The sequence below is a fragment of the Rhinopithecus roxellana genome, chromosome 15 (assembly GCF_007565055.1).
Source record: "Rhinopithecus roxellana isolate Shanxi Qingling chromosome 15, ASM756505v1, whole genome shotgun sequence".
NCBI lineage: Eukaryota > Metazoa > Chordata > Mammalia > Primates > Cercopithecidae > Rhinopithecus > Rhinopithecus roxellana.
In genome coordinates this window covers 5564708-5580686 of record NC_044563.1, presented here as the reverse complement: position 1 = coordinate 5580686, position 15979 = coordinate 5564708, and the positions used below count along the sequence as shown (strand labels likewise).

Genomic DNA, 15979 nt, shown 5'->3' with positions numbered 1-15979 from the left:
GAGATTATTGCCATAACAGGCTCACCTTTCTCCTTGACCCCTCCTCCCTGCCAGCCCCTCTTTAGAGTGGAAGCCATAATTCTTCCAATGTCTTGACTTCCTCCCTGCCCCACTCCCCTAGCTCACACTATGCCAGGCCCAGTAGCCTCCTTGCTGCTACCACAGCAGGCATGACCCTATCCAAGGCCCGCCTGGGATGTTCCACAGCTTGTTTCACATGGCTCATTGCCTCATCTCTTCAAAGGCTTTGCTCAAATGTCACCTTCACAACGGAGCCATGATCACCCTTTTTAAACCTGCAACTAGCCTTTTTCCCCATCAAATCCCCATCCCCCCAACCCCCTTCCTCTGCTCTCCTAACATATGATGTAATTGGCTTCTTTATTAGATTTGCTAACTGTCTATCTCCTGCACTAAAATGTAAACTGCAGGAGGGCGGAGTTGTGTGTTTTGTTTTCTGGGGTTCGATTAGCTCACAGATCAGTGACCGTCCTTATTGAAGGGTGAATGGGTGCCCTACATGGGCCAGGCTTTGTGCTGATTCTCAGTTTACAGAGATGAACGAGACACACATGGCCTCTGCCTCCATGGAGCCTGCAGTCTCATGGGTGGATGCAGATAAACCAACCAACCACAAAATGCAAGCCAGTGAGAGTGCGGTGCAGAGCAGGAGACAGCACTGTGACCATGGCTGGAGGTCTATGCTGGGGAGTTAGGAAATGCTCTTCTGGGGAAGTGACACTTCATAGCAAGACTCGAGAAAAAGAGCGTATTTGTCCTCTTATATGTAATATATGCATGTCATGGTGTAATGGTAAAAGCAAACTTTAAAAAAGTATTTCCATAACACTGAGGAGGGTGAGGAGTGTTCTGGACCGAGGAGGTGGAATATGCTGCTGGTGGGGCCACAGAGGACAAGTTAGCAAGCGTGGCGGAATGCCGGTCTGGAAGCTGCAGGAAAGGGCAAGAGGGCTTCATCAAGTTGGTGAAGAATAATCATGTCCGAGACTGACTCCAGTCCACAGTGTCTGACACAGTGGGGCAGGGACTGAACACTTGGTAAGTATTTCACTGTTGACTTTTAAATGGGAAATAAATTATATTTTCTGAGTAATTCCAACCATAACAATCAAAATTTTAAGAGACAATAATGCACAATTGTATTTTTTAAATTAAAATAATGACTCACTTGTTGTGTAATGAGATTTAATTTTGTTGATGCTGGCAAAAATCTCCCTACTAAAGCAGTCATTGGTTTAGGGACATCTGTAAGGAAGACAATTAAAAATTAATTGTAGCATCTATCGTTCCTCTTCCACTTACACATGAAAGAAAGTACAAAAGTCTATTATGGATGTATTCTGTGCAAAGTTATTTCCACTTATCTTGATCCTAGGTAACGTTTTTTATTCTCTAAAACCTTTCAAGTCAGTATTTTACTTAATGCACCCATTTTTCTTTTCTTTTTTGGGGGAGATGGTCATAAAGCTATTTGATCTGAGCTTCCAGGGATAGCTAAAACAATATAGTTAGTGCTCTGGTCCCCAAATTGTGTGCCAAGGTGACATGCAGCGCCACAGCAAACTCACTAGGCAGCACTGGATTAAAAAATGTTTGAGATAGGGTCTTGCTATGTTGCCCAGGCTGGCTTCAAACTCCTGGGCTCAAGCAATCCTCCTGCCTCAGCCTCCCAAGTAGCTGGACCTATAGACATACCCAGCTTCACTGGATATTTTATATTTTCTTTCTTTTCTTTTTCTTTTTTATTTTTTTGCTTTTTTGAGATAGGGCCTCACTCTGTTGCCCAGGGTGGAGTGCAGTGGCACTACCACGGTTCACTGCAGCCTTGATACCCCAGGCTCAAGTGATCCTCCTGCCTCAGCCTCCCAAGTAGCTGAGACCACGGGCCTGTGCCACCATGCCTGGCTAATGTTTTTATTTTTTGTAGAGACAGGGTCTCACCCCATTGACCAGACTGGTCTTGAACTACTGGGCTCAAGCAATCCTCCTGCCTGGTCTCACAAAGTGCTGAGATTACAGGTGTGAGTCAGCACTCCAGGCTGGTATTTTATGTTTTAAAGAAAGCCCAGGGACATCTATTGGATATCACAGGAACTACTTTTCTTTTTTTTTTTTTTTTTTTGAGACACGGTCTCACTTTGTCACCCAGGCTAGAGTGCGATCTTGGCTCACTGCAGCCTCAGCCTCAACTTTCTGGGCTCAAGCAATTCTCCCACCTCAGCCCCCCAGTCAGCTGGGACAACAGGTGCACACCACCAAGCCCAGCTCATTTTTTTTGTATTTCTGGTAGAGATAGGGCTTCGCCAGGGTACCCAGGCTGGTCTTGGACTCCTGAGCTCAAGCGATTCACCTGCCTCAGCCTCCCAAAGTGCTGGGATTATAGGTGTGAGCCACCGCAGCCGACACTACTTTCAATTTATGTGTATTTTTTTCAAGTGGTTACTAAGTGGTTGGATATAAATACTTACTAACCTACTTAGACTAAACTACTTAGTACTGGAACTGATAGGTATTTATTTGGTTTACAAGTACCATGAAAAACATTCTTGAGACACTAAGGGTGTGTAAGCCTCTGTGCTCATGAGTTCAAGCAGAAGGAGAAATGTGTCTTACTCTCCTGAAGCACCTGAACACTTTTCCTTCTCCAGGCCTAGGCATCCTTTGAGTGAGGAAACTCAGACGCAGGCAACAGGATGCACATACTTTATGGTGATGTTTAATATGTGCACAGTGTAACAAAGGAGACACGACTGGGGTGGTATGATTATATATATATATGATAAGGAAATTGAACTGGAAAACACTATATAAACCCTCTCCTCCTGCAGACCTTAAGGCACTAGGATTTTGTCATGTGCCAGGAGGAAGGGGAGCAGGAAAGACCTTCTTACTGATTGTAGAGATCAGAGATGCAGCATGGACCTATAGGAGATGAGGCCAAAGCCCCAATCTCAGCTTCTTTGCTGTGAAAAAGTCAATGTCTTGAGGATATTTCTTCTGTCCCTGGATAGGGAGACAATCAGGATGCAACAGGGAGATAGGGAGTCATGCTTTGTCTTTTTGCCCTGGACTTCAAAGGCCAATGAAACTACATCTGGATTTGCTATTGGTTTCAAGTTACAGGCAAGGTCAGTGAATCATCTGGCAATGAATATTCTCCTTAACTCAAGATCAAGAGTAATGTGATTATGTGCAGGCCCCACAGAGAGCCCTAGTTTTTAAGAATTAGCATCTCACTTTTGTTAAACACAATCCTAAAATTTGTCATTTACTCTTTCTCTAATCATGCATAAGGCATTTCAGAACAATCAAGTACTTACAGGTCATTTCTTATTATTGTGCCAGGTTAAAGAAAGTTTCTTAGATAAGAATGAATTTCTTAGAATGAATGTCAGACAAATCCTTTATTTCAGAACTCATGGTGATTAAAGCAGAATGATAGTTCTCATTGATTACACTGAAATGGTTACATTAAAATGTAGGTGTTTTATACCACACCTGAAGTCAACCCATCAGGTCAGACTGGGAAAGGCTGATGTTTCAATCTAGGCATATCGAGGCACCTACTTGTGGAATTCATAACAACTCAGTGTCGGTCTGAGTCGTCACCTGTTAGGATCACAAAGCTCTCAGCAGCTAGGTGACATGAAGGACAGCTATCCAAGAATTTGAGACAGTCAGTACAGGGTATAAAAATTAGTCTGTAGATATAAATTTTTTTTCTATTCTTAGCTTACTAATATGGACTATGAGGTTTGCCAAATTTCCTATTTAATATCCTGGTTGCCAAGGTACAAAGAGGAGCTGGTACCATTCCTTCTGAAACTATTCCAATAAATAGAAAAAGAGGGACTCCTCCCTAACTCATTTTATGAGGCCAGCATCATCCTGATACCAAAGCCTGGCAGAGATACAACAAAAAAAGAGAATTTTAGACCAATATCCCTGATGAACATCGATGCAAAAATCCTCAATAAAATACTGGCAAACCGAATCCAGCAGCACATCAAAAAGCGTATCCACCATGATCAAGTTGGTTTCATCCCTGGGATGCAAGGCTGGTTCAACATACACCAATCAATAAACGCAATCCATCATATAAACAGAACCAAAGACAAAAACCACATGATTATCTCAATAGATGCAGAAAAGGTCTCTGACAAAATTCAACAGCCCTTCCTGCTAAAAACTCTCAATAAATTAGGTATTGATGGGATGTATCTCAAAATAATAAGAGCTATTTATGACACACCCACAGCCAGTATCATACTGAATGGGCAAAAACTGGAAGCATTCCCTTTGAAAACTGGCACAAGACAGGGATGCCCTCTCTCACCACTCCTGTTCAACACAGTGTTGGAAGTTCTGGTCAGGGCAATCAGGCAGGAGAAAGAAATAAAGGGTATTCAATTAGGAAAAGAGGAAGTCAAATCGTCTCTGTTTGCCGATGACATGATTGTATATTTAGAAAACCCCATCGTCTCAGCCCAAAATCTCCTTAAGCTGATAAGTAACTTTAGCAAAGTCTCAGGATACAAAATCAATGTGCAAAAATCACAAGCATTTCTATACACCAATAACAGACAGAGAGTCAAATCATGAGAGAACTCCCATTCACAATTGCTTCAAAGAAAATAAAATACCTAGGAATCCAATTTACAAGGGATGTGAAGGACCTCTTTAAGGAGAATTACAAACCACTGCTCAATGAAATAAAAGAGGATCCAAACAAATGTAAGAACATTCCACGCTCATGGATAGGAAGAATCAATATTGTGAAAATGGCCATACTGCTCAAGGTAATTTATAGATTCAATGCCATCCCCATCAAGCTACCAATGACTTTCTTCACATAATTGGTAAAAACTACTTTAAAGTTCATATAGAACCAAAAAAAGAGCCCACATTGCCAAGACAATCTTAAGCCAAAAGAACAAAGCTGGAAGCATCACGCTACCTGATTTCAAACTATACTACAAGGCTACAGTAACCAAAACAGCATGGTACTGGTACCAAAACAGAGATATAGACCAATGGAACAGAACAGAGGCCTCAGAAATAATACCACACATCTACAACCATCTGATCTTTGACAAAGCTGACAAAAACGAGAAATGGGGAAAGAATTCCCTATTTAATAAATGGTGCTGGGAAAACTGGCTAGCCATATGTAGAAAGCTGAAACTGGATCCCTTCCTTACACCTTATACAAAAATTAATTCAAGATGGATTAAAGACTTAAATGTCAGACCTAAAACCATAAAAACCCTAGAAGAAAACCTAGGCAATACCATTCAGGACATAGGCATTCACTGCTCACTGTCTAAAACACCAAAAGCAATGGCAATAAAAGCCAAAATTGAGAAATGGGATCTAATTAAATAAAGAGCTTCTGCACAGCAAAAGAAACTACCATCAGAGTAAACAGGCAACCTACAGAATGGGAGAAAATTTTTGCAATCTACCCATCAGACAAAGGGCTAATATCCAGAATCTACAAATAATTTAAACAAATTTACAAGAAAAAATCAAACCACCCCATCAAAAAGTAGGTGAAGGATATGAACAGACACTTCTCAAGAGAAGACATTTATGTAGCCAACACACACACGAAAAGTGCTCATCATGGCTGGGCGTGGTGGCTCATGCCTGTAATCCCAGCACTTTGAGAGGCTGAGGTGGGTGGATCATGAGGTCAGGAGATCGAGACTATCCTGGCTAACACAGTGAAACCCCGTCTCTACTAAAAATACAAAAAATTAGCTGGGTGTGGTGGCCGGCGCCTGTAGTCCCAGCCACTCAGGAGGCTGAGGCAGAAGAATGGCATGAACCCGGGAGGCAGAGTTTGCAGTGAGCTGAGATGGCGCCATTGCACTCCAGACTGGGAGAGAGAGCAAGACTCTGTCTCAAAAATAGATAAATAAATAAATAAATAAATAAATAAATAAGAAAGAAAGAAAGAAAAAAAAGAAAAGAAAAAAAAAAGTGTTCATCATCACTGGTCATCAGAGAAATGCAAATCAAAACCACAATGAGATACCATCTCATACCAGTTAGAATGGCGATCATTAAATAATCAGGAAACAACAGGTGCTGGAGAGGATGTGGAGAAATAGGAACACTTTTACACTGTTGGTGGGACTGTAAACTAGTTCAGCCATTGTGGAAGACAGTGTGGCAATTCCTCAAGGATCTAGAACTAGAAATACCATTTGACCCAGCCATCCTATTACTGGGTATATTGCCCAAAGGATTATAAATCATGCTGCTATAAAGACACATGCATATGTATGTTTATTGCGGCACTATTCACAATAGCAAAGACTTGAAACCAACCAAATGTCCATCAATGACAGACTGGATTAAGAAAATGTGGCACATATATACCATGGAATACTATGCAGCCATACAAAAGGATGAGTTCATGTCCTTTGCAGGGACATGGATGAAGCTGGAAACCATCATTCTGAGCAAACTATCACAAAGACAGAAAACCAAATAACGCATGTTCTCACTCATAGGTGGGAATTGAACAATGAGAACACTTGGACACAGGGTGGGGAACACCACACACTGGGGCCTGTCGTGGGGTGGGGGGAGGGGGGAGGGATAACATTAGGAGATATACCTAATGTAAATGAGGAGTTAATGGGTGCAGCACACCAACATGGCACATGTATACATATGTAACAAACCTGCATGTTGTGCACACGTACCCTAGAACTTAAAAGTATAATAATAAAAAAAAACTATTGATACCCACAAAAAAAATATATCCTGGTTGCCATTTCACTTTATATACAAAGCCAAACATATTCATTTACCAACTTACATATATGATATAGATTTTTTATTAATTAACTTTGTACCTGACTGCAGATAATTGTTTTGATCTTGATACTGAGGAACCAAATGGAGTGCTTTTAGTTCTCTTGTTCCAGAATTGTCTATACACAGCATCTGTGTGCCCCCTTTCAATTGGCATATCACCTAAAATGAAAAAGAACGATCAGGTTTCATTTTTGAAACATAATTCCAGTAATAATGCACTTAAATAAACTTGAATCTGAAAAAATAGCTTTAATCCAGAAGTTACGTTTTAATGGAAGACAGAAAACTACAGATCTGTTTTGATTTCTTACTCTACACTAACATGCTCTTTGGAGACACCAAAGGACAAAACAACAACAACAACAACAACAACAACAACAACAACATACAACCCCCAGAAACGTTTCCTGAGATGCGTTCAGTGCGCTAACAGAAAAAAGTTCCTGTGCATGTCTTTCTCCACAGGCGTCTGACTGTCAAGATTTAGTTAGGGAATCAGGTAGCCATGCCCCAGAGCTTCCTTTGCCTTCTCCTCACTTCACCACTGACATGAGCAGAAGAGGGTGCTGCTCTGCTGAGCCCCGGCCCATTCAGACCCAGTGGGCACTGAGGCCCTGGTGGCATGTCCCTGAGTCCCTGAGCATGCACTTAAAATCCTAATTTTACTCCAGGTGTTCTTTCCTCCCCCACACACGTCATTATTTAACACATGGGGTTTTAAAAACACATCTATTTTATTTCCTACAAGTACAGCTTAGAAAGGTTAATCCAAGAACTGTAAAGTTCAAAGAAGTAAGAAGTTACATCGATCTGCCTGGGCCTGAGAAGCACTGTCAGACCCCTCTTTGGATACTGACCATAAATAAATGGTCACAAGCCAGGTGGGTCTACCTGGCAAGCAAAAGCACTGAGGAAACTCATTGTGTGCCCTGCTCCAGGCCATGGCATGTGGGGATAGAAAGGCGACAGATGCTGCGGCTTCTGCCTGCACACAGCTTCCAATTCTGCTGGTAGAACCACAACTATACAGAGCAGCTGTGCTTTTTATACACTTAAGTTGCTTATAATATAGATAGGAGAACCCAAAGAACCATAAAGGACCAATGTTATCAAAGTAATACACATAGGACCTACTGTGGTCACTGGGTCAAAACTCCACATCATCCTGACATTTGATGAGAGGCCAGCATTCATGTTCAATTGGAGTTGTATTTGTATTTGGAGGATAAAGTTATAGCTACACACACGCACAGGCACATGCACACACACTCACACACCCACACATGGGAAAGGCTCAGAGTGAACTCTGCAGACCTGCCTCTACTGCACACTCCTGGGCCCTACCCACATGTGAGCCTCTGCCCTGCCCTCTGGGGAATGTGCTAACATCACTCTGCTGTCTGGGAGAGTCGGAGAGTTCTCATCCTGCTGACCTGCTTTCAGGGTCCTGGAAAAACTGCTATCAGAACCCACAGCCCCAAACAGAACCACCGACGAGGCGAATGCCAGCGTGCACCACAGCTAAGCCAAACTCCTGACAGGCTCATTTTCAAGTATTTGTTAACGTCTATGCCTTAGGGCAAGGGCCTCATTTCTAGGAATAAAGAATTGCTGGGGGAAAGGCAATGATCGGTTCTTTGGACTCTGGGCGCTTTGCTAAAGGAATGCTGTGGGCGACTCCCCCCATACCTAGTCCTTGCCACGTGAGATCTGGAGTCCTAGATGCACCACTTAACTATGAAGACCAATGTAGACGATGTAACATCTCTGTTTCTTACCCATAAAGTGGGGATAAAAATGCCTATCCTACAGAGTTGTTAGGATTAAATAAAGGTGCAAAAATATGACATAAACCACAGCTGTGACTAATTACATACCCTATACAAGTGTTACCTGTTATCATGAGAGATTGGGGCATGAAGGGAGCAGGCTCTGCTCTGAAGCCACAGAACCACGCCCCACACCAATATGTCAAACCATGAGGCTCAGCTGCACTTCCCCACCCCGGCACTGCACTAACTGATGCGGGCTGTGCTTGCTGTCCTTAATGAATACAGCAATGTCCTCATCTTTGTTTGATTTGCTGAGATGAGTAGAAATGAGAATCTTAGAGGTGAGATGTGAAAGGCTGTAGCTGATGTCCCTGTTTTGCTAATGAGACAATAAAAAATGCTGACACAACACATACACGAAATGAAAAATAACGAGTGAAATGATGTCGACTTAGTAATGATGGGGTCCAGCATTTAGTATAATGTTAGTCCTACACATCTTCTTTTGCATAATTACCATTGGGTTGGAATCTTTCTTAAGAGAACAGCAGGAGGCGTCCTCTAGTTCCTGGGATGATGGGAACTTGCAACAGGATTCCTGAGCAAGATTCTGGAAAGTGGCTTCTTCTGGATTGTTACTTGTAATAGTACCACCTGCTTCCTTGATTTCAACCTAAAAAAAGCAATCATTATTTTAAAGAACACATGGTGGACACTGGCTCTTCAGTTGCATAATCTAGAAAATTGAAATCTCAGTTATAAGTAAAAGTTACATTTTAAAGAAAAGAGCACCCTTACTTAGTGCCTCTTCCTCACTGGTGCTTCTGAAACTATGGATTTCTCCCTGGTAGGGGGGTGGGCAACAAGAACGGGCAACAAATCATCTGACCTACCTCCCTGGGGACTGAGGACGCCAAGGACCAAAACCACCTGCCCATGAGGTGTGGAGATGTGATTTTCATGTGGTACTTGTGGTTGCTTTAAAAATACACCTAAGTAACTGAGAAGAGTCCCCCGCTGGTTTTCTGCCTCTCATGCTGCTTAACAGCCCCCGACTCTGAGCTGAAGTCCTGCTCTTCCTTCAAGTCACCTAAAATGCCGCCCTTTCATCACACATTTTTTTTTTTTTTTTTTGAGACGAAGTTTCGCTCTGTCACCAAGGCTGGAATGCAGTGGTGCGATCTCAGCTCACTGCAACCTCCACCTCCTGGGTTCAAGCAATTCTCCTGCCTTAGCCTCCTGAGTAGCTGGGATTACAGGCTCATACCACCATGCCCGGCTAATTCTTGTATTTTCAATAGAGATGGGGTTTCACTGTGGTGGCCAGGCTGGTCTTGAACTCCTGACCTCAGGTGATCCACCTGCCTCGGCCTCCCAAAGTGCTGGGATTACAGGTGTGAGCCACCGCGCCCGGCCCCATCACACATTCTTCCAGAATGTTCAGTAGTTTGAATTAGATGTTCTAGTCAATTGTTTTTTTCCTCAAAAAGCCCCAAATCCTTGGTAGCATTTTAGTATTATTTATGATGTGTTTATACTAAGATTTGTCATTAGGTAGTAGCCCTTTCCTGCCTTAATACAACAATAACGAATATGAAACAATGGAGAGTAGGGGCTGGCTGCCAGCTTTGTTTTCAAGCTATCTTCTGTAACAATTGTCAACCCGATGACAAAATTACCAAAAATGTGGAGAAATACAGGGATCATACTGAAAATCAATAGAATTTTTAAAAGTAAGAATCCTCATGGTTAAAAAAAAATTACAATCAGGATTGTTTCAAAATTGGGATGCTGCTTTTTACAATCTGTAGGAATGTGAGAAGGACTGGGAAACCCACACTTTGCATCCTCCCTCCCCTCCCCTCCTCCTCCACCTGCACTTGCCCGAGTTGCCTGGACCAGAGGACAGTAGGGCTCCCCAAAGGCCAGAAGGCAGGCCATAGAGTTCTTCCAAAAAGATGGTGGCTCTAAGGTAACATACTAAAGACCTCAAATAAAAATCACAGAGCAGGTGTCTTCCAAAATGCAGATCTTGACTCAAACTGGAGCTTGTGTAGCCCAGTAAAATCAGAGGCCCAAACAAATCATATTTCCCATGTATGGGCAACTTACTCAGCACAGCAGACTAGCATCTAGGTATAAATCTTAAAAGAGATAAAGTTTAGCTATATTTTAAGTAGCTTTATTTAGATATTGCAAATTTCATAGAAATATAGACAATTTAAAATTTTCTTCTACTTGCTGCTTTGGGGGATGTGCTATGCACATCATCCCAGTTTAGATTAACTTATCTCCCTGTAATCACCAAATACTACTATAATGAATATATCATTTCCTCAGCCCTATGCAACTAATATCTGAACTACTTATACTAAAATTCCATTTCTGACCTTTCGAAACAAAGGTCAACATGTGGGAATGAATTTCTAGAAAAAGGAAATTAGCAACTGATCCTGAATATTTACTGAAAATAATTCTATTCTGTTTAATGATAAACATGTCGGTGCTGTACCTGGTCCATTTTATTAATGAATCAAAAAGCAGTCAATAAAAATTTAAAAAGCAAAGTCTCTCCTTTAGTTTGTCAAACCAGCAATCTCTTAAAATTGGATTACATTAAAGAAATTTTACTATCTTTAACATCAGAGAATCCTCTTTTGTGTGTTTCGTTTTTTAAGACAGGGTCTCACTCTTATCGCTCAGGCTGAAGTGCAGTGGTGCAATCTCGGCTCACTGCAGCCTCTGCCTCCCAGGTTCAAGCAATTCTCCTGCCTCAGCCTCCCGAGTAGCTGGGATTACAGATGTGCGCCACCACACCCGGTTAATTTTTGTACTATCTTCGTTGTTCTGATTAATGCTTTCTGACTCCACTCTGAGGAAATGAGGCAAGCTAGGACCTACCAGCAGGAGGCACTGGACACGAGTCTGGCTGGGCAGTAAAATGCAGTTCCTAACATTTCAAGCCCTCTGAGAAAGGTTGTGAGGAAGATGTCTGTCCTAGGAGAAGGCTGGGGGGACTGGTGAGCTCTATGGCTCCTCTGAGGACAGAGGTCAGTAGAGGCCCCAGCCTCTGCCCATCCTTTTCCTGCACACTAAGGAGTGGCAATTACCGTAACAGAAAACCAGAAGAGCAGAAATCCAAGCTCCTGCTGCTCTGGCTTATGATACAGGGTCAGGCTCCAGCCATCTCAACACTGACTCAAGCATTGTGTCCCATAAACGCTTCATCTACAACTTACTAAAATGACCTAACGGATGAGTGGTCTAGTTTTCTGAGTTGGGTCCTTTTTGAGGGGTCAAGAACACATTTTCCTGGGACCCTTTGTTTCCTTTGAAAACTCATTAGTTTTAGCAAGAACAAAGCGGAAAATTATCAGTGGTCATCTACAGCTAGACAGGGCAGTCGACTGAGAGTTGGCAAGCATTTCTTTAGGCTCTGATTTACATCACATATGCTTGAAGAGCTATTACTTCTCAGCAAAGGGAAGATCTCACATCTTGACTTCAAGGCTTGGAAAATCCAAATATTAACTCTGAGTCCTTGCTATGGATTCCAAGACTGGTAAAGTTAAAGAAAAAAAAAAAAAAAAAAAGCAAGATGCAAACACGCCAACCCTCCACCACATTGCGTTTGTTTTCACAGACAACAGTTATCAGCAGAAAGCGAGCCTCTCTCCTTAAGCCAAGGATAGCAACAGGGCCCAAGGGAACACACGTCCTAGCTTTCCCCCTCTTTTTTTGTTGCCTGCCGTCTGCATGGTTAGGTCAGCTTTGGACGACTGGTGCAGGGCAGAATCCCCTCCAGGGGGAAGGGCTTGGCTGGTCGACGCATGTTGGATTAGGAAGAGGAAAAAGAGTATACAATCTGCCGAAAATCAGTGATCCCGGTGGGCTGTGTGCGGTGTCGCCAGGGAAAATGCTTGGAGAGGGAAATGCTGGGGTAGACCAGCAGCCTCAGATGGGTTGGGGAAGGGATGGAAGGGGAGTTGTGCCCATTCCCCAGGTGGTTCTTACTGGGATCACCCGGACGCCCGGGTGAGCGGCTCCTTCCCGGACCCAGGCGCTCAGGGGCAGCACCGCGGGGCTGCGGTGCGGGGGCAGCAGCGAGGACAGGAAGTGCACGTTGCAGGCGGGCGGCTGCGGGGTCGGCAGGAGCGCAACGTCCTCCAGCGCGCTGAGCTCAGGGATCCCGGGGTACTCCCCGAGGAGCTCCCCGCCGTCGCTGTCGTCCGCTGCGAGCTTCGCCTTGACCTGGGCCTTGCAGTCGGCGCCCAGCGGGGGATTGAATGCGTGTAGGAGAGGCTCCTTAGGGTCCGCCGGGCCCAGGTACGCGTCTTTGAAGACGTGGAACTCGTCCTCCTCGTGCTTCACGGGGGCCTTCAGGCCAATGTTCTCCGAAACGAACGGACTCTCGGGGCTAAAGAGCTCCGTCACCATCGCATCCTCGGGGCTGGGCAGCCCACCCGGCAGAGGGCCCTCCTCCATGGCGCAGGGCGGCGGGGCGGGACGGCGGGGGCCGCGCACCTGCAACACGCGGCCTGGTGAGAGGCAGCAAGGGGAGGGGGTGAGGGGAGGGGCGGTCAGGGGAGGGGGCGGCCAAGGGAGGGGCGGCCAGGGGAGGGGGCCGGGTGAGGGGCGACTAGGGGAGGGGGCGGCCTGGTGAAGGGGGGCCAGGGGAAGGGCGACCGGGGAGGGGGCCAGGTGCGGGGGTCAGGGGAGGGGCTATTGGGGGGGCAGATGAGGGGCGGCCAGGGGAGGGGCGGCCAGGTGAGGAGCGGCCAGGGGAGGGGCGACCAGGTGAGGGGGTCAGGTGAGGGGCGACCAGGTGAAGGGCGGCCAGGGAGGGGACCAGGTGAGGGGTGGCCGGGGAGGGGATCAGGTGAGGGGCGACCAGGTGAGGAGCGGCCAGGTGAGAGGCGACCAGGGGAGGGAGTCAGATGAGGGGCGATCAGGTGAGGAAAGACCAGGTGAGGGGCGACCAGGGGAGGGGCGGCCAGGGGAGGGGTGACCAGGGGAGGGAGTCAGGTAAGGGGCGGCCAGGTGAGGGGCGACCAGGTGAGAGGCGGCCAGAGGAGGGGCGACGAGGGGAGGGGCAGCCAGGGGAGGGATGGCCGGGGTGGGGGTCAGGTGAGGGGCGGCCAGGGGAGGGTCATCCTCGCCCACCGCCCTCTGCCCACCCGCAGGGGCCCGACCCGGCCCGTCAACCCCCATCCCCGCCTGCAGAGCCGAGGCCCAGCCCCGGGGCCGCCCCATCAGGCCTCCTCGGAGGGGACGCACCTGGGGCCGCCCGGGCTGCCGCGGCGCTGAGAGAGCGGGATAGGGCGCGGGCCGGGCCTCAGGCGCAGGCGGCCGTTGGCGGTTGGAGAAGGGGGCGGGCGTGGAGGGGGGTGGGCAAGAACCTTGGGGGAGGTGAAGAGGCGCCCGGGGAGTGGGCGGGGCCTGGGAGTGGGGCGGAGTCGAGGTGGGGCGGTAAAGGCGGGGCCAGGGAGGATGGTGGGCGTGGTGTGGGGGGTGGGCGGAGAAAGAGTCGCGAGGGGCGGGGCCTGGACTGCGGCGGTTGCCAGAGCGGGTCAGGGGAGGCACTCTCAGGGCTCAGCCAATCCGGGCTCTGGTGGGGAAACTGAGGACCCCATCGACTCGGGCAGCGCTAAGTGGGACTGCCTAGCTTGACTTCTGACCTTGGGCTTCAAATATATTTTTCTGGCCAGGCGTGGTTGCTCACGCCTGTAGTTCCAGCACGTTGGGAGGCTGGGGCAGGCGGATTACTTGAGGTCAGGAGTTCAAGACCAGCCTGGGCAACATGGTGAAATCCCGTCTCTACTAAAAATACAAAAATTAGGTGGACGTGGTGGCACGCGCCTGTCATCCCAGCTACTTGGTAGACTGAGGCAGAAGAATCACTTGAGCCCGGGAGATGGAGGTTGCAGTGAGCCAAGATCCCACCACTGCACTCCAGCCTGTGCCACAGAGCTAGACTCCAACTCAAACAAAACAAAGCAAAGCAAAACAAAACAAAACAAAATAAATACAATAAAATAAAAAAGTAAAATTTTCACTACAGTCGAACTCTCAGGACAGATCCCGGCCAGGAACGCTGCGGGTGGACAGAGGGCAGGGGCTTACACTGCACGTTCGCAGCCTCGCTTCCACTCCCGATCCTTGCTGAGGCAGCTTACAGGTGCAACTGATGGAGTTGGTCACAAAATAGAAGTCGCAAATACGGCCGGGCGTGTTGGTTCACGTCTGTAATCCCAGCATTCAGGAGGCTGAGGTGGGTGGATCACCTGAAGTCGGGAGTTCAAGACCAGCCTGGCCAACATATATAGTCTCTACTAAAAAATACAAAAACTAGCTGGGTGTGGTGGCGCACGCCTGTAGTCCCAGCTACGCAGAAGGCTGAGGCTTGAACCTGGGAGATGGGGGTTGCAGTGAGCTGAGATTGTGCCACTGCACTCCAGTCTGGGCAACAGAGCAAGGCTCCCTCTCAAAATAAAAAAAAAAAAGTCACAAATACAATGAAAGTCTCAAATTTTGGGTGGGGAATGAACTATTTCATCTTTAAGGAGTCAATAGGTATCACTGTTTAATCAAGAAAAGAGGTGAAAGTTCAAGTGATGGTGGAAACTGCAAAGGGCGTAGAAGGACTGGCAGGAGTGGGTGCTGGGGAGACAGCCTCAGGTACTGTCTACTCAGGCACTGTTTCAGTAAAAATAAAGAATGTAAAACATCAGCTTTCTAATCTCACTTTTAAAACTTAAATACTTTTCTAAGTTTTTAAAGGGTAGTACCCAAGGCACAGCAATACCACGTACTGTTTAGCTGTACATTTAACATTCAAAAATCAAGAAAATTTTGCCCGGGGCTGGGCGTGGTGGCTCATGCCTGTAAACCCAGCACTGTGGGAGGCTGAGACGGGCGGATCACCTGAGGTCAGGAGTTTGAGACCAGCCTGGTCAACTTGGGTTTTTAGTAGAGAAACCCCATCTCTACTAAAAGTACAAAAGCTAGCTGGGCATGATGGCACACACTTGTAATCCCAGCTACTCGGGAGGCTGAGGCAGGAGAATTGCTTGAACCCAGGAGGCGGAGGTTGCAGTGAGCCAAGATTGCACCATTGTACTCCAGCCTGGGCAAAAAGAGCGAAAGTCCGTCTCAAAACAAGCAAACAACAACAACAACAACGAACACTCACAAAAGCAGAAAAAAAATAATAAAAATAATAAATCGAAGAGCCCAAGAATTACGCATAGCTTGAGTAGCCCAAGCAAGAGAGCAACCCACAAGGCTGCAGCATTCATTCATTTACTAATCAGAATCAGATATCTACTGAATAGCATCATGCCAGGCATACACAG

The 15979-nt window shown here is 46.3% G+C and overlaps 1 protein-coding gene across 1 annotated transcript in view; it reads right to left on the bottom strand.

Annotated features, from left to right (window-relative positions):
* Positions 1-13936, bottom strand: part of TESMIN (testis expressed metallothionein like protein) — a 47880-nt gene extending 33944 nt beyond the window's left edge. The window contains exons 1-5 of the mRNA XM_030918212.1: positions 13902-13936; positions 12639-13148; positions 9142-9297; positions 6891-7011; positions 1190-1266 (exon numbers count right to left, since the gene is read on the bottom strand). Coding sequence (XP_030774072.1) covers positions 1190-1266; positions 6891-7011; positions 9142-9297; positions 12639-13109 — 825 coding nt within the window. The 5' untranslated portion in view covers positions 13110-13148; positions 13902-13936. The remainder of the gene's footprint in view (positions 1-1189; positions 1267-6890; positions 7012-9141; positions 9298-12638; positions 13149-13901) is intronic.
* Positions 13937-15979: the final 2043 nt, after the last annotated feature.